This window comes from Balaenoptera physalus, assembly GCF_965194825.1.
Source record: "Balaenoptera physalus genome assembly, chromosome: 5".
Taxonomy (NCBI): Eukaryota; Metazoa; Chordata; class Mammalia; order Artiodactyla; family Balaenopteridae; genus Balaenoptera; species Balaenoptera physalus.
In genome coordinates, this window is record NC_138884.1 from 56,175,526 (window position 1) to 56,201,431 (window position 25,906).

General features: G+C 41.2%; 1 protein-coding gene across 1 annotated transcript in view; it reads right to left on the bottom strand.

Annotated features, from left to right (window-relative positions):
- The window catches only part of FRAS1 (Fraser extracellular matrix complex subunit 1), a 443,799-nt gene that overhangs the window by 175,050 nt on the left and 242,843 nt on the right, over positions 1–25,906 (bottom strand). Inside the window, 2 exon segments of the mRNA XM_082464007.1 lie at positions 11,876–12,019; positions 14,335–14,475. Of these exon segments, the coding sequence (XP_082320133.1) occupies positions 11,876–12,019; positions 14,335–14,475 (285 nt within the window).

Sequence of the window (25,906 nt, forward strand, 5' to 3'; positions counted from 1 at the left end):
ATAAATGCACTTCTTGTTTTTAAGCAAGCAGAAGATTCCATTTGTTTTCTAAATATGCACAGCATGCATACATACTAAAAATGTAAATACATAAAAAATTAACATTTTGACTCAGCAGCGTTAATATCCTCTAATATGTCACCCTGCAGCTGTGAGGAAATTATATGTGGTCATCACCGTGTGATGTTATCTTCAAATCACAAAGGCTCTGCTTCAAGGATCAGTGAGGATTACGCACAATCATGATGGATGGAAGCACACGGCAGTGAAATGACTTATTTCACATCTTTGGAGCAAAGTCAAAAAAGCTTGAAGATATTAAAGTAAATGTGTACTGTTGAAGCAATGGCTTTGGATGTTGGTTTTATGGGGCAGTGACTCCTTAGCTGATAAATAATGGACCTATAAAGACAATTTTAGACACATAGTGAGATTTTTAATAATGTCCTGTCAGTCGATTAGGTTCTTAAGGAAACCACATTAAATGTGTTTGGAAGCTGTTAAAATAATCAGCACTTGTAGCTGTTCCTCACCAGGTGAAAAAGGAATGATTCCATGCTGAAACTCAGGGTCCTTAAAGTGTGTATAGACTGAATTCTGATGCCACTTTTAAAATTGACGGGGTTCTACTTGTGAGACAAGTACAGCAGGAATCCAGAAAATAACATATGAATGGCAGAAGAAAAAGAAGCCTCCTCTCTTCCCCTTTTGATCATCACTTTGGTCCTAGCCCACCCATGAGTTCTTTAGAAATCACGTGTTCTTTTTAGGGTTAAGGGTTTAGGGTTAGCTCTGAGTTAGTACAAAAACAAAACAAAACAAAACAAACAAACAAAACTTCCCATTTTTTCAGTGTCTGTGGCTATTGCTTTATCCTGAAAAAACCAGTCAACAACAACAACAAAACCTACTACAACAGACTGGCCTTAGCGTTATAGGACAGTGATTTCTGCCCAGTGTTGACAAACGTACAAATGTGGTGAGAAGGCTGCAGTAGGACACACGGAGACAGACAGCTGGAAGAAGGAGTGGGTGAGAGGCAGTGTCAGATGTAAGAGCAAGGCTCTCTCCTCAGTTCTGGTGCAAGTTCTTGCTGCCAACAAGGAGAAATAAGCACCACTCCTGCCTTGTAGCTGACCTCCCATCAGTTTATGTTTTACTCTTGCCTTACCTCCAAAACAGAAAAAAGTTCACTTCGATCAACATTTATGGAATGTGAATTGGGTGTGAGGCACTATGGAAGTTGCTGCAGGAGATAGAGCACTGAGTCAGAGTCAGACCCTTCCCTCAAGATGCTCATGACAAGGTCCAATGTCAGAAGAAAGCCACACTTAAAATGCAATTAATGTCTAAGGAGGACCAGAGAATATTTTATCCAAAGGGAGTAAGAGGGACTTTAACTTTGCCAGATGTGGCAATGATTAAAATATGGAATAGGGGTGGGAAGGAAGCAGGTGTAACTCAGTTTTGAATTACAGTTGATCCTTGAACAATGCAGGGGTTAATCTGAGTATAACTTATAGTCGGATCTCTGTATCCCCCCCTCCTCTGCATCCTCGGATTCAACCAACCATGGACCATGTAGTACTGTAATATAGACTAGTGGAAAATATCTGCATATAAGTGGACCTGTGTAGTTCATACCCACGTTGTTCAAGGGTCAACTGTACTCAGTTCTGTATTACGCTGATTGAAAAAATCAGTAGTGGATGGACAAGAGAGTCAGGAGAAGGAAGGAAGGACCTGGTGGGCGAGGTTTCTTTGGAGCTTTTTGAGTATGTTGTTCCTGTGGATCAAATGTCCAGAAGGTAGACAGATAGAAATGAGAGTCTGGAGATGATGATTATGTGTGGACTTGAGATAGACTCTAAGGAGAAAACAGAAATGAGCACTGGATCAAGACATTAAGGTCCTAAAGGAAAGGGGGTCAGGGAGGAAGAAGAGAAGGAAGGATAAAGAGGGAAGGAAGGAGATGAAATGAGTAACCAGAAGTGGAAATAACTATTGGGCTAGACCACCTCTTGAGAGTGATGGGACAAACCAGCTCTGGATCACAGATGGAGGAGTTCCCCCGGACCAGGGTGAGGGAGATCCTTTCTCAAAGGAAGCAATGAGGAAAACGGTATTTAGAAGAAGATACAGAGACATTTGTGGAGAAAAAGTGAGGGAGATTTTTTGCTGTTGTTGTTTTTAGGAGATTATGTTAATCTTCTAAACACAAAAGAAAGCAAAGATGTCAACAGATCGGAGAGAGAGTTGAGTTGAGGGAAAGTATAGTGAGTACACATGGAAAGGCCATGGTGAGCAAGGTGACAGAGTTGTAAGTAATACAATTGCTGAGAAGCAGAGAAGGTCCTACTGGAGCCAGATCGGATGATGAAGGCTGATGACGGTGTTCACACGCGTGCCCTCTGAAGTGGCACTGCTTCAAAGCCCAGGTCTACTGCGTTTTAGCTGTGAAACATTGAGTAAATTGGTTAATGTCTCTCATCTCAGCCTCTTGGGCTGCAAAATGGAAATGCTACTAATCATAGGACTGACCTTCCAGGGTTGCGGTCAGGATTAAATGAGGTAATGTATGTGAGGAACTATTACATAGCAAGTGATCAATAAACATTAGTGATTATTCTTTATCTGTGGCAGGCCCAATCAGGATTGACATTGATACCGATGGTCATACTTACATCTAAGTCACTACTTTTGCCCCATTACATGTAAACAGAGAGATTTACATGTGTGTAAGAAAAGTAGATAAGTGTAGCCACAGCAACTTTGCTGTCTCTAGTACTTAAGAGGATAGCCTATGAGCCTAAATTCAGTTGTGTTCTTTAAGCATAGACACTCAAAGTCTTCTCTGCAATTCAGGTCCTGGCCTGCAGTTCTTATGAAGACAACAGCAATTGTAACTTCACTGGGAGCCCTGCCAAGTTGAAAACTTGTAAGTAAGGTCATTTCTAAAGCTATATAAGATATTGTTTAGGAAAAGTCACATGAAGGAGAAAATAGAAGTTCTTGTTTTTAATTTAGGAAGGTCTCAATTTAAGCATAGGTCATGTTCTTTTTTTTTCTGAAAGTGAAAGTTCAAAGAAAAGAAATGCCTTGAAATATTCAATCATCCTTCAGCAGACAGAGTGGTCCCTTAAATAAAACACAAATTTGGAGAACAAGGGAGAGACAATCATTGAAAGTTCCAGAGAGAGATTGGATATGCAACTCATAGTTCAAGCAATAGGAGATAGGGTGACAGATGGGAAATAAGAAAAGAATGTGCATTGTCAAAAAAGAAGATAAGGAAAATAAAGAAGGAGGTGTTAAAAAAAAAAAGAAGACACAAGAAAATTGAAAAAAAATAGAGATAGAAGAATAGGGCCAGATGGAATGAAATAGAAGGTGAAAAAGAAGAGATAAGAAGCAAAAAAAAATGAGTCACACTAAGAAGATCCTTGATGTAATTAGCATAGGATGCACTGGAAGGGGATTAAAGTAGACATTAGGGCACCAGAATCAAGTCATTCCTTTGCCTGACATTTCTTTATCACCACCTATGTGCTGGTTAGGCACTGCACTGAGCTTTTAATCCCACTTCCACAGGAAGGTTTCTTGGGATGATCAAATGAAAAAATAAGTGAGAAAATGTTTTAAAAATTATAAAATGTCAAGAACACAACATTATTGCTATTAACAATAACATGAAAAACAGACCTCGTCCCAGCCAAAGTCTTGGAAGTCATACTTAGTTTACCAAGCAGTAACTCTACCTCCTGCTGGTTATGGCACACATCCACAACAGGAAAACGGCCAATCAAATTAAGTTACACAACGGACGTATGGATATGGGGTGGGGAATCAGAGAAGGGTGGGGGATGAACTGGGAGATTGGAATTGACATATATGCTATGTATAAAACAGATAACTAATGAGAACCTACTGTATAGCACAGGGAACTCTACTCAGTGCTCTGTGGTGACCTAAATGGGAAGGAAATCCACAAAAAAGGGGATATATGCATATGTATAACTGATTCATTTTGCTGTACAGCAGAAACCAACACAACATTGTAAAGCAACTATACTCCAGTAAAAATTAAGTTACACAAACATAATGGAATGCTATTTAGCCATTAAAAATGACAATTATGTGGATTCTTCCAATTATTTACCAACACATGGAAATACACAAAGTGATATGAGAAATAACAAAGAAATACAGGCATAACTCATTTTATTGCACTTTGCTTAATTGTGCTTTGCAGATGATTGCTTTTTCTTTCTTTCCTTTTTTTTTTTTTAAACAAACTGAAGGTTTGCGGCAACCCTATGCTGTCAAATGATGGTTGGCATTTTTTAGCAATAAAGTTTCTTTTTTTTTTTTCTTTTTGGCCACACCTCGCAGCTTGTGGGATCTTAGTTCCCCGACCAGGGATCGAACTCAGGCCCTTGGCAGTGACAGCGCGGAGCCCTAACCACTGGACCGCCAGGGAATTCCCAATAAAGTATTTTTAACTAAGGTACGTAAGTCGTTTTTTAAGACATAAAGCTATTGCACACTTAAGAGACTACAATATAGTGCAAACATAATTTTTATGTGCACTGGGAAACCAAAAAACTCATGTGACTTGCTTTATTGCAATAGTCACTTTATTGCAGTGGTCTGAAACCGAACCCACAACATTTCCGAGATATGCCTGTACGTAGCTGCTGATTACAACTGTGAAAAATGCATGTATATTAAAACAGATAAACAACAAGGACCTACTGTATAGCACAGGCAACTCTGCTCAATGTTACATGGCAGCCTGGATGGGAGGGGAGTCTCAGAGAGAATGGATACATGTACGTGTAGGGCTGAGTTGTTTTGCTGGGCACCTGAAACTACCACAACATTGTTAATCGGCCATACTCCAATATAAAATAAAAAGTTTAAATATTATTTTAAAAAATGAATGTATGTAACCACTGAAAAAGATTAAAGTACATGTGGAGTGATATAAATTATTAAAATTTAGTATGCATTAATGTTTTCATTTAAAGTTTATTTATTTATTTACTAAGGGTATATAAAATAAAAATACATGGCAATCTAAAACAGCTTCCGGCATTTAAAACAGACTGGCAAGTTCTCACAACTTTCCCCAGTAGTGCCTCTCCAGACCATCTTGTCATACCAGTCCCCGATGATCCACCTCTTAATCTACAATCAGAGAACTATTCTTGAATCCCTATTGTTGTAATCAACTGTGTTTGTCCTCATCCTAGGTTCCTAGGTTCAAATCTTGGCTCTATCTTCCAACTTTTCTCATTTTAAGTAAATGACTTAAACCTTACTTAGGTTCAGTTTCTTCATATGTAAAATGGAGATAACATTAGTACCTACCTCGGAGGATCATTGGTAGTATTAAATGGCAAAATGCATTCAAAGCAACTAGCACAGTGCTTGTCACATAATAAGCCCTCAGAACTGTCACCTATTATTAGAAACTCACAGAGAACATGAGCTAGTCAATGCCAAGTGCTAGGTAATTGGTAGAAACAGTCAGCGTACCTAGGAATTACAACGTGGGAGATGCCAAAAGGAAGCTGGCCCTAGAAGGGACGGAATCTGAGCGAGGCCACGAGGGACGGATGGGTAGGATTTTGACGATGAAAATAAGGTAGTAACTGCTACACGTTTTAGTGTGTGCCTCTTTCCTTCTCTCAGCTTACAGCCCCAGGAGCAGCTACAGCAAGATGTAGAGCAGCGCCAACCCACTTTCCCCACGTGCAGAAACTGCTGTAAAACAGAACTGGCTCCCACCTCTCTGGCTTCAAGTCAGAGTATCTGGAGACAGAGAGCTGTACACTGGCTCATGCAGGGCTCTTTCCCAGTCCTTAATGATGTTCACTTTGAACTGTTTTGTTTTGTTTTTTTCATTACTCAGTGTTGCAGTTCTATCAGCTTATTCCAAAACAAGGATTTGTTGCTCTTTTAATCTGTGCATTTCAACTTTTTCACCATGTTTTTCAGGCTCCTCTTTCAGAAATGAGTGACAATAAATGGGGAAAATTGTAGAAGGGACTCAAAAGGTTTTGTTTTCTTTTTAATGATTTGGAAGAAAAATGTTACCAGGTTTTCTAATCAGTCAGCTCAGGTTCAGAGAGCAAACACTTCTCTGACTCAGTGCTAGAGGATAATTACTGATTGCTCTTTGACGCTCTCAGCAGTCAAGAGAGTGGCAACCCTAAGAATTCTCGGGGCCCCCTCTGCTTGCCCACAGAGAAGAGAAGGAAGGGAGAAAGGACGGGAGGGAGGGACGCACTGAGGGATGGAAGGAAGGAAGTCCACAGTCTGAGTATAGGTTGAGTATCTCATTTTACCTTTAGGGAGTGCCAACAAATTGTCCAACATATTAACATCAGCTAGTGCAGGGCTTCTCAAAGACTGTTCTGCAAAGCACTGGTTAGCTCTGTGAGAGTCTATAATAAATCGAAGGAAGGGGTCTGCAATGAAATGTTTGGCAAATGGGCAGCCTTCTTCATCTCAGAGAGTCACAACGCACATCTGCTTAAGATTTTGAGAAATCCTGAAATAAAGAAAGCTGCTTAACTTTATTTAACCGAGAGTTTCCTAAATTTATTCAGCCACGAGACATTCTTGCATGTAACACCTATTAACCATTGCTTAGAACTCAACTACCATGGAATACGATATGAAAATTCTCAGAGCAATATTTCTTTACTGACACTTGTCTTCTTTTGCTTACATTCTGGCACAGATTTATGAAGAAAACAAACCAGCATTTTAAAAAGTACTGCATAAAAAAATGTTTAATCCCCTAGAATTCTACCATCCTAACAAATCAGCTATTTAAAATTTTGCAGTCTTCATAGAAAACAAACCCACGGTTACCAAAGGGGAAGGCTAGGTGGCATAAACTGGGAGTATGGGATTAACAGATGCACAGCACCATGTACAAAATGGATAAACAACAAGGATTTACTGTATAGCACAGGGAACTATATTCAATATCTTGTAATAAACTCTAACGGGGAAGAATAAAAAAATATAGATATATACATATATGTATGTTTAGCTGAATTGCTTTGCTGTCTACCTGAAACTAACACAATATTGTAAAGCAACTATACTTCAATTAAAAGTAAAATATATACATAAAATTTTGCAGTCTTTCCCTCTACAGTATTACTCTCAGTATTATCTCCTTTTCTACGTAAGAACTAAAAAGTACAACCTTCCCATTAGACATTCCAGAAAGCCCGAGGCATTTTTTTAATGCATCTTCATTTGGATATTTCTCCTTCATGTTTTCTTTTTAATTCTCACCCTCTTCTATGAACAGGAGAAAGGTTTTAGCTGAGAAAGACAAATGGAGGGAACACCCCAGGCTTTGAAATTTGGGGAAAACTTTGTTGAGATGCGGACAAAATATAAAGAACAAAAATCTATGAAGAAAAAACCTGGTTTTTTTCACCCCAGTTCATTCACCTTTGCTGAAAGCCTTCACCTCTGGCCTATTCTCACAAACTGTATATTAGCTTTGATAGACTTGAAGGGAAAAAACCCCACACATATAACATCTCCATATGTGATAACACATTGAGGTTATTGGACCTGTTCCCAGGATGTGTTTATTCTTGTCTGTGTGATAGATTAGATGTAATTTTCTTTCTTAAACAGCTAAGTGCAATTAAGAGGTCTCTGATGATGATCTTAGGTACAGCTCAGATAGAGAATAAATCCTGTGAGTAAATGCTACCACCCTGCAAAGCTCACACATGATAGAGGGAGCAGAGAGGGTGCTTCTCCAGGGCTTCCACTGCTAGACCTTCCCAAGGATGATGGAAATACACTCTACTGACGGCACTGCACGGGGTGAATTACCTTCTGCTTTGTCTATCACTAGGGCTCCTCCTAACACCTTCCTGAGTTTAGATAAAAGTCATTGAAATGTTCCAGGAGGTTAACTTACGACTGACTGAAGCAACACCTCAGCTAAAAAAAGAGTTCCAGGACCTTAGGTTTAGGGTAAAATGAAGATAGCAGATAAGCTCACGTGGCTATGTTCAGAAAGCTGTGTTCACTTAGACTTTCACCGTCCTCCTGGACAGCTACCCCAGATGTCCAAAGGTCCAACCTGCCCAAGCTCAAACACATTATCTTCCTATTTTGGCCCTTGGTAAATAATGCTCCCATTCGTCGAATTTACTTGACCAGAAAATCATCCCCAAAATTCCCTCTCCCTTAGCCTGAGGGCTAAGAGATCACCAACTTCTGCTGCTTCTATTAGGTTGAACCATATAAAATTGCCAGTATTTGACCAGGTTTTGCCCACAAAACAGCAATCCCCCATAGGTCAACCTAATATATAATTAATGCTTATTGAAGCCATGCCTCTTGCTTTTCATCCCCTCAGCAATTTTCTCATCAAAGGGCTTCATCTCTCATCTGGATTCTCACAACTCCCTCCTAAAGGTCTTTTTGCCCTCAGGCCTTCTTCTACGCAATCTTCCGCAGATCTTTCTCTTTGCAGAAATGTAATCATAACATTTCCCTCTTTAAAAACCTTCAAGAGATCCCCACAGCCTTGATAACAAAGCATGTTCTCCTTAAACAGAACATACAAAGGCCCTCATGACCTGCCTTGCTTCCTTCTGCTTCAGGTCACAGCACCCCCGTACTCGGGGCTGGCATTCTACTTAACCCTTTGTTGGTGCCTGAATAGAAAATATTCTTTGGCTTGTTTTCTGGAATGCTCTCCCCTCCAAATCTCCAAACCCCTCTAATTCTTACTCATGTTTCCAAATCATCTCAGTTATGACATGTTCCAGAAAGCCTTCAGTACCCACTAGCACTACACGCACGCGCGCACACACACACACACACACACACACACACACACACACACACACACACTCCGGTCTGGGTTAGGGTGCTGTCCCACAGCCTCATCTCATAGCCACAGTAATAACACATTCAACACATATCTCCTTCCTTCACTATACACTACATTTCCTGAATGCAAGCACTTTATCTTATTCATCTGGGCCTCCCCAGAGCCTAGCACAGTGCCTGGTATGGAGTGTGTGCTTAAAAAATGCTTGATGAAGCCACAAACGAATGAATGCATTACAGTGTTACAGAGAGAATTGGGAGCTGTTTGGAAAGGGCATATATATATTGAAAAAGTAAACTTTGGGGCCAGTGCACTTCTCTGAAAGATCAACAACTGAAATGACCCGTCAAATTTTTCTGCAACAAATATTGTTATGCCATTCTCAACTCAACAAAGGATTTCCAAGCACTAGACAATGGGTTACCTTATTTAAAACCTTCACTTAATATACCTAATCTCAGGACAGCCAAGGTGTGTCCCTTCCAGCTTATTTTAGTGGAACCTGCTCATCTAGGGCTGGGGACTTTCAGAGCCATTTAGCCTAGTCCCATGATCCTTTATTCTAGTGGTCCCTTATAAGCCTTAAAAAATTAATGCAATTCCTAATCACCTAACTTACCATCAGAGGGCTCTGGACATTGGAGAGAACAGAGCTGATTAAAAGTTAAATTTTTCCAATCTCCTTATATAAACATGTATTTATAAAATATGTCCCAGCATTAAATTTTTAGGGTCCACATGCAGACTAGGTTGGAAATAGAAATGCCATTATGAAGGTTCAACCTTCTAACATCTCTCTCTGACTATAATCTCTCCTCACTACGATCCGTCTTCCAAAAAGCTTGCGGATTTCCTGCCTATAACACAGTCTTAGTTCTCACAGTCACCCGTAAAACTCTCACAGCCCTATTGCCCACAAGAGTCAGTCCAAATTTCTCAGCCTAGAACTCTGGGTTCTCTATACCCTGGTTCCAACTTAAATTTTCCAACCATTTCCTCTAATATGCCTTAATTCAAACCATTGTCCTTCAGCCAGGTTGGACCACTCTCACTGGCTATGAACGGCCCACATGTTCTACCCCCTGCGCCCATCTCCTGGTAGAACCACATCTGGAAAGCCCGCCTTATTTCCCTCTGTCTAACAGAATCCTAGCTATTCTTCAGGAAGAGTTTTAGGCCCCATCTCCTCCACAATGCTTTCCATATCTTTTATTTCTCCCTCCTCTGAACTCCTACAACCCATTCTGCCTATTGATGTTATTATCCATAAATTGCTTTGTACTGTGTGTTAACTGTACTTGTGTCTTTGGTTCACCTCCTTAAGTAGCCTGGAAGATCTCTGTGACCCCTCAAACAGCAACTCAGCACCCTGGACTCAGTCGATTCTCAAAAAATATCCACTAATGTACTTTAACCACGTTAGGAACCTCTTACTAGCTGCTCCTTTGTATCCTGAAGTAAGAATCAGTAGCTGAACTCAAGCTTACAAACTATAATACCAGTTAGATCCGCCCTTGCCAGATTCCTCTTCCAGGGGAGGCACTAATGCCTCCTATTTGCCTGCTTCCCGAGTCAACCCTGACTACGCTGGCAGGACTGGCAAACAGTTCACACCCTACAGCGGTGGGGTAGCACATTTGTCTAAAGCCTGGAATCTCTGAGCTTCCACTTTCCATTGCCTCTAAAATGTCTGCAGTCTCTATAATCAAGTTTTGTCCTGAATCCCAGCCTGTTTTGGCTGTCGCCCCGCTCTCGACAGTTCAGTCTTCCTAGGGTATAGATCTTGGACCCTAATGTCTTGTCTTTTTTTTTTTTTTTTTGGCTGCACCGCACGGCTTGTGGGATCTTAGTTCCCTGACCAGGGATTGAAGCTGGGCCCTCAACAGTGAAAGCTCGGAGTCCTAACCACTGGACCGCCAGGGAATTCCCTCGAATGTCTAGTCTTTAGCCAAGGTCATGTGCAAAAAGAAATGGATCACCCAGGACCATGGCGCCACAGCCACACTTGAAGCGCTCTCAGTGACTTGCTGTATCGAAGGGGCCTGCTTGATACTCTGATCTAGACAACTGGCCACACCTCCTCCCTGCCCAGGAACGAGCCCTACAGCCGGGGTCAACCCCTCCAGCATGCAACCAACTGGATTTCTCAGCTTTCCCACTTGCCCAATGGATCCCAGAATGCCTCCCAGTCAAGCCCTTCAGAGTGTGACAACAGCTGCTGCAGGTAAATCTCTTCAAGTTGCTCCTAGAAGTGAGTCAAGAAATACAAAGTAACCTACTAGTCTGTAAGTTGCCCTCTCCAGACTGTAAGCTCTTTGAGGGCAGAATAATTGTCTTATTCATCTTTTTTTTTTTTTTTGGTATTCTGAGCATCTGACCATTAGGAGACAAAGGTATTTGTCGTAGGAATGGATGGATGAACACAAACTGCATGGCTCCTTCATCACTATCCAAATTCCGGGCTGCTTTCCTGATTTCTTTCTTTTTGAGATCTGAGTACTAAACTGAGGAGGAAAAATCCCATCTCCTGAAGAAACTGATTTACTTCTAGGTTAATCTCCCTATATTTTTGTGCCTGGGGCTGATGACAAAGTTTCCCCACAGGAGGAGATAATGCAGACAAGAGGGCGACAGTCTTCTGAGTGACTGTTTTGAATATACTTCTTGCTCTCTTAAGCTGAAGTGCACCACATGCACAGAAGGAGCCCTTATCATGACTTCAGTCTTCATTAATATGAGGGTCTAAGTTTTCTCAGGAATTGCAAGAGTATTTATTATTAGAAGATTCCACTTGAATCCACAGATACTTACTAAATGTCTGATAGGAAGCAGTGAAGTGAGTCTTCAGACATGAGACAAATATCTTCCAAAGAGAGCTCTTATTCTGATGACAAAGGACAAATACGAGAGCCTTCTGGAGCCTGGCAGGAAGAACCCGAGCCTTTGGCTAGTGACTTCTGAGACTGTGAAGGGGGTCTCACTCACCGGCACAGTAGCCCATGAGGTTGAGGAACTGCTTCTCTTTACAGCTGGTCCTGCAGCTCCCACCAGCCAGAGTGACACGAGGGTGACAGGAGATGCAGTCAGATTCCGATGGGCCGTGGCACTGCCTGCAGGTGGGGTGGCACTCTAGAAGGAAAAACAAGGACCAGGATTGGAATTAGCAGCTCAGCATGTAGACACATGAAGTCCTTGATGTACTCCACAAATTACACTAAGAGCAGACTTCAAATACTAATCATCTTTTGAAGATTCCTGGGCGAGCCTGCCACACCCTTAGGCATTGACCGAAAGACGGCATTTCTAGTGTCAGTGAAAACACTGGCCATGAACAGAACGTGGAATCTAGAACCATTAAATGGGAGGAATTAGCTGCTCAGCATGACCATCCCCATCTATATAAGTAAGGAAGTTCAGGTCAAAGTTACAAAGCAGAAAAGCAAGTGGTAAGACTGTCCCTCTCTAAAATTCAAAGAGCGAGATGGGGAGAAGAGGGAGACATTTTGCTTCTTAGAAATCCCGGGCAGGCGAAGGGGGAACCATCCACAGCAGGGGAAACTAAAACTTCTCACTGGAGTCAGATGCCAGCCGTGCTCTCCCTCCAGGCCACAGCCTGGATGCCTGTTTTAGCAGCAACACTTAAGTAAAATACAAAGAACTGAAAAAGGCCTCTTTCTGGAGGTTATCCTGAGCCATGTTTGAAGTTCAGTCCCTTAGACGAAACTGTCAAAGCTGTTTTCCCCAGAAAAACCACCTAATGACTGAGAGGCACTACACTGAAAAAGAGCAGTGAGTCCCAGTAAATGTAGGCAATAAAGATAAGGATGGCAAAGAATCAAAGAAGGTTGCAGCTGTGGCTGCATTTGGGCTGCCAAGCTGGGCAGCAGGAGCAAGCGCATGGAAGGAGATGGAAGGAGTTCTCTGCCAAGGACGAGAAGGTCTAAGCCTGTCTGATTCCAAGAGGAGGGGAGGTGAAGGGCTGGAGCTGGGTAGAGCTTGCTGGAACTGATGACAAAGAATTCCCTTCTGGCACAGAGCTGGTGGGAAGAAAAGGCACAGAGTTCCAGTAAAGTCAACTGCCTCTCATGTCTTCTGGCGGGAGGCCAAGGGAAGATAAGGAGTTATAGGGAAAAAAAAAAAAAAAGCAAGCAAGCAAGAAAATGAACTGCTGATTAGAAGGCTAGCATGAATTATCACCCCTTCTACATTCCTGAGGCTCTTAACTTTGCAAACGCACGTCCAAAAGATACTAGCGCTCTCAGGACGATCTCCCACTGCCCAGGGCTTCCTCCCTGCCAGAATATTTCCAGTGACCTTGGTGCCCTGCCGCCTGCGGTGCCCTCCATCTGCGGGCTTCAAGCAGGCAGAGGCACAGGCAGAGAAGAGTTAGAGCTACTCAGACTTTCCTCCCCAAACAATTTTCCACACACGAAAACCAACTGGGCGAGGGTGAGAGCACATAAGGACAGACCACAGTTTTCAAAGACAACCCCACTGACAAAGAAACCAGGAACACTCCCCCCCCCACCTCCACTGAGCTTGATAGAGTGTTTCAAGTAAAGCAACCCATCAGGGGCCTGCAGAGACTAAAAAGCTAGTGGAAGAAGACAATTCCAGAAGAAATATAATATTGATCTTCAATGGTCTAAATCTGTGTTCGCATTAAATTTCCTCTTTGGTGTTGGAGGCCAGATGAATCTTACAAGTGTTAATTTATTTCAAAAATATTTTATACATTTACTACCTGTTTTCCGATTCCAGAAACACATACCAAACAATTTCATAACGATGGGCTTTTTCCTGTAAGTTGGCCTCAACACTCTATTTTTAGAAATAAAACTATAATCATGATAGAATGTGTTTTGCCTTGTCTTTTTTTTTCTGTAGATACAAGAAAACACAGTGCTACAGTAAGGTGCTTAAATTTTAGTATTTTGTCGAGTCCAGTGAAACCCTGCACTAATCTGAACTGGAAATTTCTAGAATCTCTGTCACTGAAATATAAAGGTGCTCTTAAAAACATATTGGACTGACATGTCAAGGAAGAAAATAAATACCTTTCTCTCCTTTTGCTCTATTAGGCTGCAGCCAGGGGAAGGGGGGCTGAGACCTGCAGAGGCAATGCCAAATGCCTGATCCCACACAAATGCATGAGAACCTGTGGTAGCGCATCTCCGTGATGATCACCGTTAAATCTACCCCTCGCTGTATGAAGAGGGTAAAGCTGATTCTAATTTTTCATTTCATCCACACTTCCCTATTGGATGAACAGAATTTCACTTGTTCCCCTCACTCTATCCCTTGACTCCTACAGGTTCAAGACAAGAATTCACAGCCCATTCCTAGTCCCCTGGTATGACAAGGTTTCTAATTACCGAGTCGGGTTGCATTATGAAGATAAAACATGGGCACAGGGAATATGCCCCAGCATGTTACATACTCACCTGTACAGCTGCCTTCTAGGTTAAAGTACCCATCTGGGCACTGGGAGAGGCACTGCCCATCCAACAGCACGTGGGAAGGCCAGCAGGCTGTGCAGTTATGTGGGCTCTTCCCTGCACACCCAAAACAGGATTGGTGGCAAGCTGGAAGGAAGATAAAGCAGAGGAGACAATCAGGAAAGCCACCATTCGACAAGGACAGCAGCTCTGTCCCTCCTGTTAACATTCCTGCATCAATGTAAGTTCTGCACATTCACTGAGTTTTTTTCCAAGGACAGGGCACACATCTCACATACTTCTTTCTCAAGGATGTATCCCACGAAGCAAGCATCTGCGGAACCCAGAATAAGAAAGGCATAAATGCCACAAAACAGAAATAACCACTTTCAGAGTCATCCATTTCTTTCTTCCCATGTTCCCATTCTCAGAGAATGTCAGATAAAGAACAGGAAGCCACAAGCGGGTCTCCTTCCCTCAGGATAGTGCCTCCACCATCACACATCAACGGGCTGCTGATCACGTTGCTCAAATTAAAGAGAAAGGTGATGGAAGCCTTACTTACTGACTCCACAAAGGTTTAATGTGATGCCTACTGTCTGATGGAGACTGAACATACACAGGTGAGAAGAACTGTCCAACGTTTTGAGCGGCCCAAACTAGCTGCATCAACAGACACACAAGTAAATAACTGCAATATAATAAATGGGGGATGGAGTATAACAGAGAAGAAGAGCATCACATCACAACTCTCTGTGACCTTGACTAAGGTATATAATTTCTCAAGGCTCCCTCTTCGTCATGTATAAAATGAGGACATAAACTATACGTACTGTTGTGGATACTACATGGGCTGTTTACCCTGCCTCACTCGTTTCTTCCCACAGAAACCACAATAAAGCCTCTTGCCCACGTTTTCCCCTCCCTCCTTCTGCCTCCTGACCAACTCTAGTGCTTCCCTGTATGGCCCCTGCATGATGTGACATGCCCTTCCTCTTGGGAACTGTGAGTAAGAAGCTATCTCTCCTATAGCAATCGTCTCTTGATCTTTTGGCCTCACCGTATCTGAATAATAACAAAATCTACAATTTGAAACAGCCAGTAATTCACCTCCAATCATTCATTCATTCATTTGTTACTAAGCCTCAAGTAGGCCTAGGTGCTGGGGAAACAATTGTAAGACAATGCATGGGATGACCCCATGCATTTCAGGCCACCTTCTCTCCAATGGACAAGAGTCACTGCCTGCAGGGACACTACCTTCAGTCTCCTCTTTGCCTCCTCTGCCCCCTCTATCAAACACCTGGAAGATTTAGAGATTTAGAGACCAGCAGCTTGGAAGAACCAGATGGGATTTTACCCCACTGAGGTCTCCATTTCCACCAACCCCCAATAAAAATGCAAATTTCAATCTTTGATTTATGTGGGGTTGTTACAAGCCAGGATGTCCTGGTCCAGCAGTTTAACTGGTTGTTAAAGTACGAAACTCCTGGTATATGGCTGGTATATGATGCTGTCCTAAGCCTTCTGGTGCTCTACCCTAGTACCCTGCCTCATCCATAACCCAGAACCTAAAGGTTTAATACCTGTACCAGGAGGCCTCCAGGACCCTGCTCCTGAGTTAAGGCCAGGACCCATTTGGATTGGACAGTACACCCCACCTTACTGGTTGATAAAATTTTGATTATCCTCCCTGGATACACTGCAGAAATTTCTATCTATTCAACAGTATTTATTACTCTATGAAAAACAGAGCCAGAGTTCCACGTTTTAAAATAATTTCCTTTTTTTTTTTTTACATTGCCTTGTTAACTCTAATAGCACAAGTCACAGTAATTTTTTTCCAAGTATTTTCAGAATCACTGGGAAAATATTTCCTCTTAAAAAAAACAGAATAGGTAAGCAAATATTATAAAAGAGGGGTACACATTAGCTCATTATTTAAGACGTCTAAAATGCAAAGTGAAACAGCATGTAATAGAAAGTCAGGTGGCAATATTTCAAAAAACAGCTAAATTATATTGTCAACACAAAGCCTTCCACGATGATATGGGGAAGCAACATACTTCTCCATACTTAAATATATTTATGATAATACTAATATGTTCCTATTAGACTTTACAAGATTGCTAAAATCTATAGCTCTTCCTATTATACCTCCTTAATAAATAGGAAAGCAAAGCGTATCACTGTGGAATTGAAAACTGGGAGAAGATGAATTAACACATTATGAGCACACAACTTATTTCATCTCATTCCATTCGGTCACAAAATCAATGTGATAACCTGGTTCAATGTGAATAAAGATTGTTATTGAATTATATAAAACAAGAAAGCAATGAGGCCAAATGAGTTGAAAGGTTGATGGGCCAAGAATTCCAGGAGAAAGGCCCTTTGCCTCCCACTAGATTTTAGAAATAAGCCTCACTGGACATCCCCACGGCAGACTTCAGAATTGCCTTCGTTAGAAATGTTTAAGAACTAAATAGATAATGAGCTAGCTAGCTGCTGTGTGGCACAGAGGGAAAAAGATATGCTGCGTGATGTTCCTCTCAATGTATTTTTTTCTTTATGATACTCTCTTTCCGTAACTACAGGCATTTGCATCTTTTTTTTTTTTAACTTCAAAAACATATTTATTTAGATACAAAGTTCATCCAAGACCCCATAAAAAGACCTTGGTCTGTTTTCAAAGAGTATTGTGACAGTCATGGCCTCTTTTTTAACTTTGGTTCCTATAATTTACACCGGGGACCTGAGTTGATCATTCCAAACCAGTAAATTAACAAATGGAGGAGCAGAAAGGAAGACTGCAGGGTCATAACTGTTTCCAGATGTGGGGTCTGGCACAGTGTCAGCCTGGTGACAGTAACCGACGAAAGTCCCTCCTCTCCAGCTAACAGCAGGCGGCTACAGGCATTTGCATCTTTAAAAAAAAGCTCATGAAACTTCAATTCTGTGCTGGTTTTGGAAATGTCTACACTATTTCAGTGATTTTTATGAGGGTCTATCATGCTATGGAATGATTTCATAGCAGCAGTTCTGGTTTGAAGTCTAAGATCCTTCAAGGAAGACTAACTTCATTACAGGGCATATATGTAAGAGATCTGAAAAAAGTTCTATGAATAATTTCTCCATGTAACACTACATTTTTAGAGAGTGGCTTTCCGGTTGATGGCTGAGTATATTTCTGAAAAAGCATAACTGAGCTGCTTAAGCACTAATAGTGTCAGTACTAAAAGTGTCCTCAGATGGTTGTAAATTCCAGTCAACCTGACTCCAGTACAAATTTTACCTCAATTAAAACATATCAATTTTTTGTTCATTCTATTTTCTATTTAAATTTCAGACAATGAACACTACTACTTTTTTTTTTTCTTTTTAATAATACAAAAAGTGGGCCAGCATCCCAATTTTCGTATATAAAATTTCCTGGCTTTTCATGTCAAAACAATTTTTGGAGGTAGACGTCTTTCAAATTATGATGTAAATATCAAAATCCTCTAGGATATGCAGTAGGAATACTGTGATGAGGGATGAACGTTAAAAGGAGTGAAGTCAAATAAAATCGCTCTCCCTCTTTCCCTCACCCTTCTTTTCCTTCTTCTTTCTTTTTTTAATGAACATGATCTAACCTACCTCCCCAACACCGCACTAGATTGGGAACCCTTAAAGAGTAAAAATCACATCTCCATCTCTGTGACTCCCGCAATACCTGTCCCGGGCATGTCACACGTTCTCAGTAAATGAGTTTCTGCTGACTGAAAGGGTGGGCAAGTAGGAGGGTGGGGGGGCAGGGTAGGGGGATGGAAACACTGGCAGACACTTCTAGGTCTCCTTTCTCTTTGATCTTTTCTTTTCAGCCCTTCTCTGTTTACGTCATGAATACTGGAGCTTCCCAAAATGGTACCCTCTGCCCTTTTCTTCTCACTCTTGGGCAAACATCCATAGCTTTAATGATGACCTCCATGATGGTGAGTCCCAGATTTATGCGTACAGCTCTGACTTTTACCCTGAAGTCTAATCACATAAATCTAACTGCCTAAGGGATATCTCTGCTTGGTGTTTCACTGGTATCTCATATTCCTCCTTCCCCCAATACTACCAGTATCCATTTCCAAGCTCAATCACTATCTACTTATTATAAATTATGGCATCACGTTCCCTCTGTCCAAACTGTACTCATTATCCACCTCCAACCCGACATCCTACCCCCTACCTGGTCTTTCTTTTGTATTCCCTGGCTCACCTGTACCCCACCATTCACCAAGACACTCATGCTGAGATCCTTAAGACTTCTACTTTTCCATCACCACAACACAGCCAAGGTAGGTTGACTTCCACTTCATAAATCTCTGTCTAATATCCTAATTTAACCATCCCCATGGCCGCTTTGTGTAGACCTTCAACATCACTCCTGATGTGGATTAGTGCAGCAGCTTTCTAACCAGCCCCACTGTTTCTCCCAACTTACCTGCCACACCATGGCCAGAGAGATCACTATAAAATGCAAACTGACCAAATTATTCCCCTACTTAAAATCTTTTACTGGTTCTCTAAAAGCTGTAGCGTCTAAACTCCTCAGCACAGCACATAGAGCCCTTCATGACAGGACTCACCCTCATGTCTCCAGCATCACTCCCTACAACTCACCTTTTGGACTTTATACTGCAGGAGAACCAAATGCATGATGCTTCTCCAGATACGCCATGCCTTTGCACTTGCTGTTTCCCTGGCCTAGAGTGCCCTTTCCCACCTTCTCCCCTTGTGAATTCCCATTAATCCTCCACAGCCTGATGATGTGGTTTTCCTTTGCAAATCTTTCCTCATACCCTCTCCCCGCGACAGTCAGTCCCCTTGTTTGTGTTCTTCCTGTATTTTGTGCCTACAGCCATTACAACCTATATCATGTTCTTTTCATTTCTTGTCCAGTGTCAGTCTCCTCAACTTGATCACGCTTTCCTTAAGGTATGGTCTATATCTTTTTCGTCTTTCTATCCCCAAAGCCTAGCACACCCATGCTATAAAAGCAAGAAGGGGAAAGTGAAGCAGTTGGAACATTTCTAGAAGGTATGCATTTGTACAGCTTATGTCGGCACTCCAGGGAGTACATTAAAGACCGTTGCTTAATATAGATGCTACGTATTTTATTCCATTAATGCAAGGGAATCCCAACTTCGTAAATAGTAACATACTCTTAAACAGAGCACGCCGACCCCTCCCCATTTATTTCTTTAATTAAAGAAGGCCTTTGGTGAATCTTAAGAACTAAATAGATCAAAATACCACAGTGTATTTTATTTCTTCCCATTCACCCAAAGCAAGTTAATTAATTAATCAAAGTAATCAATGAATTTTCTTATTTAAAAAAAAAGAAATGGGCATTCTGGTCCAAGATGGCAACATAGGAGGCTCCTGAATTCACTTCCTCCCATGGTCATACCAAATCTACAGCAACACACAGAATAATTCCCTCTAAAAGAAATCCAGAAACTAGCTGAGCAATTCCTACACATTAGATGAATGAGGGGAAGAAAAAAAAAAAAACAACCCTCATCAAAACAGGTAGGAAGGCAGAGACATACAATCAGGAGGGAACTCACAACGCCCAGCTTCTCCCTGAGGAGTTAAGGGTTTAGAACTAACATCTAGCACCCCAACTTTAAGACTTCCACCTGAGGAATGGGACCCCAAAACTCTAACTCTGAAAGTCAAAAGGGCTTGAATCCAGAAAACCTCTAAGACTAGACCATATAAAGAAACAGTTCTTCACAAGCTCACTAGGATTTGTGGTGCTTGTTCCCCCAGGGCTCAGGGCAGAGGCCTCAGTCAGAAATGCCCATCTCCCAGTCTTTTCCTGAAAGGGACGTTATTTGCATACATTAAAAGTTGCAGCCTGAGGGTCAGGCTTCTACTTTAACACACACGTAGAGGCTGCAATCCTCTTCTGAGACCTGGGCCGAGGTCAGGCCCTCCCTCTGCCCGGCTCCAGGTCACTCTTTCTCCCTGGAAAGAGCCTGTGTGCACTTCCAGTGCCCTGGCTTTTGTGGCTGCTGCCCAGAGGACACACCCCTTGATGGCCTGACTCTGGTGATCAGCAGGGCTTGAGTACGTGGATTCAGCAGGACTGTAGCAAACAGAGGAGCAGTTCTTAACTGGCTACCCATGTCCTCGGGGCTCAGTGCAGAGGGAGTGGACAGAAAACCCACCTCCCAGACTTCCTCTGAAAGAGGTTCATTTGCACACTTTAGAAGCCGTTGCAGAAGGGTCCAGATCCAATCAGCCAGCATCTAGGTGCTGACTGAGATCCTTTTAGGACAGGGACAGGGCTTTGCACACCCTCAACTACTGGGTGCCACTAAGAACAAAGAAAGTGACTTGGACAATCACAAAAGTTTCAGAGACAACCAAGAGCTAGAGCTAGGCTGAATGATAAGGTTCAGACAACAGACTGGTGATTGCTGGGGGGTAGGGAAGGCTGAGGGGAGGGGAAATGAGTGAAGGTGGTCAAAAAGTACAAACTTCCAGTTATAAGATAAATGAGTTCTGAGGAATCTAATGCACAGCATGGTAACTATAGTTAACAATACTGTATTGTGTTTTTGAAAGTTGCTGAGAGTAAATCTTTTTTTTTTTTTTAATTTCTTTGTATCCTTTTATTTTTTCTTTTTAATTTATTTTTAAATTTTTTGGCTGCATTGGGTCTTAACTGTTGTGCACGGGCTTTCTCTAGTTGCGGTGAGCGGGGTCTACTCTTCGTTACGGTGCGCGGGCTTCTCACTGCGGTGGCTTCGCTTGTTGCGGAGCACAGGCTCTAGGTGCGCAGGCTCAGTAGTTGTGGCTCACGGGCTCAGTAGTTGTGGCTCGCGGGCTCTAGAGTGCAGGCTCGGTAGTTGTGGCGCACGGGCTTAGTTGCTCCGCGGAATGTGGGATCTTCCCGGACCAGGGCTCGAACCCGTGCCCCCTGCATTGGCAGGCGGATTCTTAACCACTGCACCACCAGGGAAGCCCCGAGAGTAAATCTTAAAAGTTCTCATCACAAGAAAAAAAATTGCAACTATGTGAGGTGATGGATGTCAACTAAACCTATTGTGGTGATCATTTTGCAACATAAACATATATCAAATCATTATGTTGTACAGCTTAAACTAATACAGCTATATGTCAATTATATCTCAATAAAACTAGAGAAAAAAAATGGATACCAAACCTGTATTGATTTTGTGCAATTTTGCCCCATGCAGTAAGATCCGCCTAAGGAGGCAATACTATCTTCAAGACTGAAAAAGAAGGCTTGGAAAAATTTAGTTGCTAAAATTTCCCTGATGTTTCCCTGACCAAAGCTCTGTGATCATTCTAAGTTTAATGAAAAGCCAGCGATGCAGGGATGGGGGCCACTGGGATGTTTATTATCTCTGCATTCTTTTTTGAAGCACAATGTTTCTACTGACATAATACATTAGAAGATATGTAGGTAAAATTCATTATTGTACTACAGAGTTCATTTTAATTTTTTTATTAAATACTTATTTATTTGGCTGTGCCGGGTCTTAGTACTGGCATGCGGGATCTTTCTTTTTAGTTGTGGCATGTGGGATCTTTCTTTTTAATTGGCAGCATGCAGGATCTAGTTTCCTGACCAGGGATCAAACCCGGGCCCCCTGTATTGGGAGTTTGGAGACTTAACCACTGGACCACCAGGAAAGTCCCCAGAGTTCATTTTTAAAATAAAACTTGTAATTTCCTCAAAATTATATTATCTTGAACCCTCTTGCTGAACTGTGTGGGAATTGAAAAAACCCATCATTAATTTGCCACAGAATCGGGGCAATTATGTGGGTAGTCCAATCATCCCAACTATGTTCATATCGCATGCTGCTCCACCACTGCCAAGTCGTTGACATGGTGATTGAGCTGGACCATTAATTGAGATGGCCTGGCCTGAAATTAAATTGTAAAGCTCTAGGGCAAAATGAAGAACAAAGGATCTAGGCTTGGAAAGAAGGAAATATTTCCTAAGGAACCATGTCCTCTATTAGAGTCCAGGATCCCCCAGTGCTAAACTATTCTTTAGTTGGTTCATTCTAAGCCTCACTTTCTTCATCTATAAAATGGGAGTAAATATAAACACACAGGATTTCCAATCAAATTCTTGGTTGTATGGAATTCTATAAACAATAAAGTGATATATATATGTGTGTGTGTGTAAATAACTGTAAGAATCTATATCAAAAGTTTAAAAGAGATAGAAGATAGAAGGGTTATAGGTAGGATTTACAGATAAAATAAAGGACACCTAGTTAAATTTGTATTTCAGATAAAGAGTGAAAAATATTTTAGAATATCTCAGGTAATACTTGGGCATACTAAACGTTTCATTTTTTATGTGCTAAATATTTTTATTTCCTAATCCTATTTTTTTATATAATCATCTTCCTTATTTACTAAGAGGCTTTTCCTTATATGAAGAATAGATCATGATTTAAAAAAAAAAGAATCAATTGTGGATCTAGTTAGACAGATTTTCAGCGAATAACCGTGATCATATTTTTTCTCCTTTGACATTTTGACATGATAAATTATCTAATAGGTATCTCAATATGAGCTGATCTATACAGTATTAAAATAACCTTATATAAACATTAAAACTTTTAACATAGTTCTGAATTCAATTTGATCTTTTTAAAGGAATTTTATCTAGAACCTGTAGTTTTTTCTTTCTAATCCTCTAATTTTGGCATTAGTGTTATGCTGGACCAAAAAACAAGTGTATTCTAAAATATACTATCTTTTTCTATGCTCTGGGATTTTAGAATCTTATAAGATTTATTTATTTGGGTTTTACATGGTTTTAATAACTCACACATTAAACTGTCTAAGCTTAGTCCTCTTTCTGAGGAAGTTCTTTGTTAACCTTTTCCATTTTATGTATGACTTTTGATTTACTCAGGCTTTCTATGTCTTCTTGGGCTGATTTTGGCAATCAATCTTTTCCTTTAAAGTAATTTGATGGAGGCTTTCAAAATTTTTAGCATTGAATTTTACATCAGATTTTTTAAAAATCCTGTATTTTTAGTTGCTAAATCTGGGTAACCTAGTAATAGATGTTTTTGGTTTTTTTGTCTATATTTTTTAAGTTTCTGTAATATGTAAAATGCATGCAACGAGAAGAAGTAAAAATTAGGATTTTTAAAAAACTGCTATGGTTAGAAAGAAGTTACACCAGTCATATGATAAAGTGGTGTAGTTATCCTTCTTTAATTAGAGGCTTTGCTTACTCAAACTATCGTCTGTGGACCAGGAGCATAGCCTCACCTGGAACATGTTATACACGCGGAAGCTCAGACCCCACCCCAGACCTACGAAATCTGAATCCACATTTTAACAAGGTTCTCAGGAGTTTCCTATGAGAAGTTTTGCTCTACAGAGAGACCTCAACCAAAAACTGAGTCTTCAAAATAGTTGAATCCCTTAAATGAAAAAAAAAAAAATCCTCAGCAAGGGTGGAAGGAGAACCTGAGACTGAGCTGAGCAATCTGCCCTGATCCTAAGGATACCCGTAGGAGAGAGGAGCGGCCTCCCAGTGACAGGAACCCCAGGTCCTTCCTCCTGTCCATCCACCCTGGGCTGCCCAGTCACTAAATGACTCCAGAAGGCACCAGTCACATAAATTACCGTGAGAATAGTGCCCCTGAGTTGGGCAACATAGGGGTCCCTACCCAGCTCTACCCTGGAGACCTCATTTAGACTCACACCAGCTCTCAGAGGCATGGAAACTTAGTGAGGAAGATGAACGAAAAAGTAAGGGATGGTCCTTGATCTTGTTTTGGAGGGCTTGGTTTTTTATTAATTTGTTTTGTTTTATTTGTGCAAGGGTACTGACAGGTGTTTCTTGGGGTTTTTGTTTGTTTTAGAAACTAGAATCTGTCAATGCTAGTGAGTAATCAGTTAAACAGGTGAGATGAACTCTGGATAAAATTACTGAAGTCCTTCTTTTAGCTAACACTCAAGATTAATATTTAAACATGTACAATTTTGGCAGACTACTGGAAACACTTCCAAATTATCTTCTACGATTAGTAACAGATTTTATTTCGTACCAGCAATTCTAGCTGCACCTTGAAAACACAGAGGCTGTGTATAAAAGAAGCATAAAGTCAAAGCTCCATCTTCTGAAGTACCCAAGTTCATTTCTGAGAGTGAGCCCAAAACACAGGAAAAACACATGCGGTTTTCTGTCCCCATCTCACCAAAGTGCTTCTGCTTTGGAGCCCACCTCAGCCCACCCCTCTGTCTTCCCCATCACCCTGATGTGGGTTTCATAGTACAGACCACTAGCCAAGTGTATGTCGTGGGTTTCGTTGCTGCTGTTATTCATTTATTATTTTCTGTTTCTCTCACTAGAATATAAATTCCATGAGAGCAGGGATTTCATCTGATTCATTCACGAGGGCACCCCAAGTCCCTAGAAAATGCCTGGCACCCAGGGGACACTCAGGAAACATTTGTAGAAGGAATGAATAAAGACAGACTGTTCTCCAGCTAGTAATAAACAATATTCTCTTTGGTCACTGTTTGTTAATTTTATATTTTTTCATCCTTCAATCACAGACTTGGATCTTAGTCAAATATCTTGAGTAAATTTGCTACATCTTCCACTAGATAATTCCTGGGTTTGTCATGTATCTCAGAGTAGAAACTTTTATAATAACTTCTGAAAATTTTCAGATTCTAAAGTAAATTGCTTCTTCCTATAATGCACCTGCCTCTCACATTCATTAGCCACGGTAATATTCTAATTACTCTGTGCTGCAGTCTCAGAGAAAGGAAGAGGGAGAGTTCCAGAAAACAGTTGTTTTTTTTTCTTCTTTATAGAAAAGCACTTGAGATGAAAAAGTCTGTAAAAATCAACTCTCAGTGGCACACACAAAAACTCCAACCTTTTAAAACGTTCCTTAAAGAGGAGAGGGTATTTCTCGTGTGTGTGAGAAGGAGGGCCCAATGCATTCTCACAGGGCTCCCAGGCCTGAGTTCTGAGACAAGGCTTTGGCAGAACTGAAAATGGAACAGATTGTGGGAAGGCAGAAAGGTTGCCAGAGATACGGGATGAGTGACAGGAAATACATCAATCAACACACTTAACACTCAGGTAAAGTTGGTAACAATTGGTGGTTGCACTCAGTTTCCCAGTGGAATCTTGGGCAACTCAATTAACCTCTTTCTACCACATTCTCATCACTAATAAATTGAGTACAACAATCTCCCTAGCAGAGATTGCATGGGATTTGGTAGTAAATGTGAGTAGAGAGCTATATGTGTGATATCTAACAATATTGTGTGAATTAGCATAAAATCTCGGGGCTACAAGGTCCTCAAGAGGTCAATCTAGCCCTTTCACAGGGGACCATAATTAAATCCAGAGGGATTCGATTCTAATCTTTTTTAAAAGGTGTCTGTAAAAGGGATTCCCAGAACATTCCCCTTGGTCAAGGATGCTTTCTGAAATTTAAGACGTCTCAATCCTACAGCATTGTAATGTTGTGCTTTTGCCCCTTCAGCAACCATATTATAGTAGCAC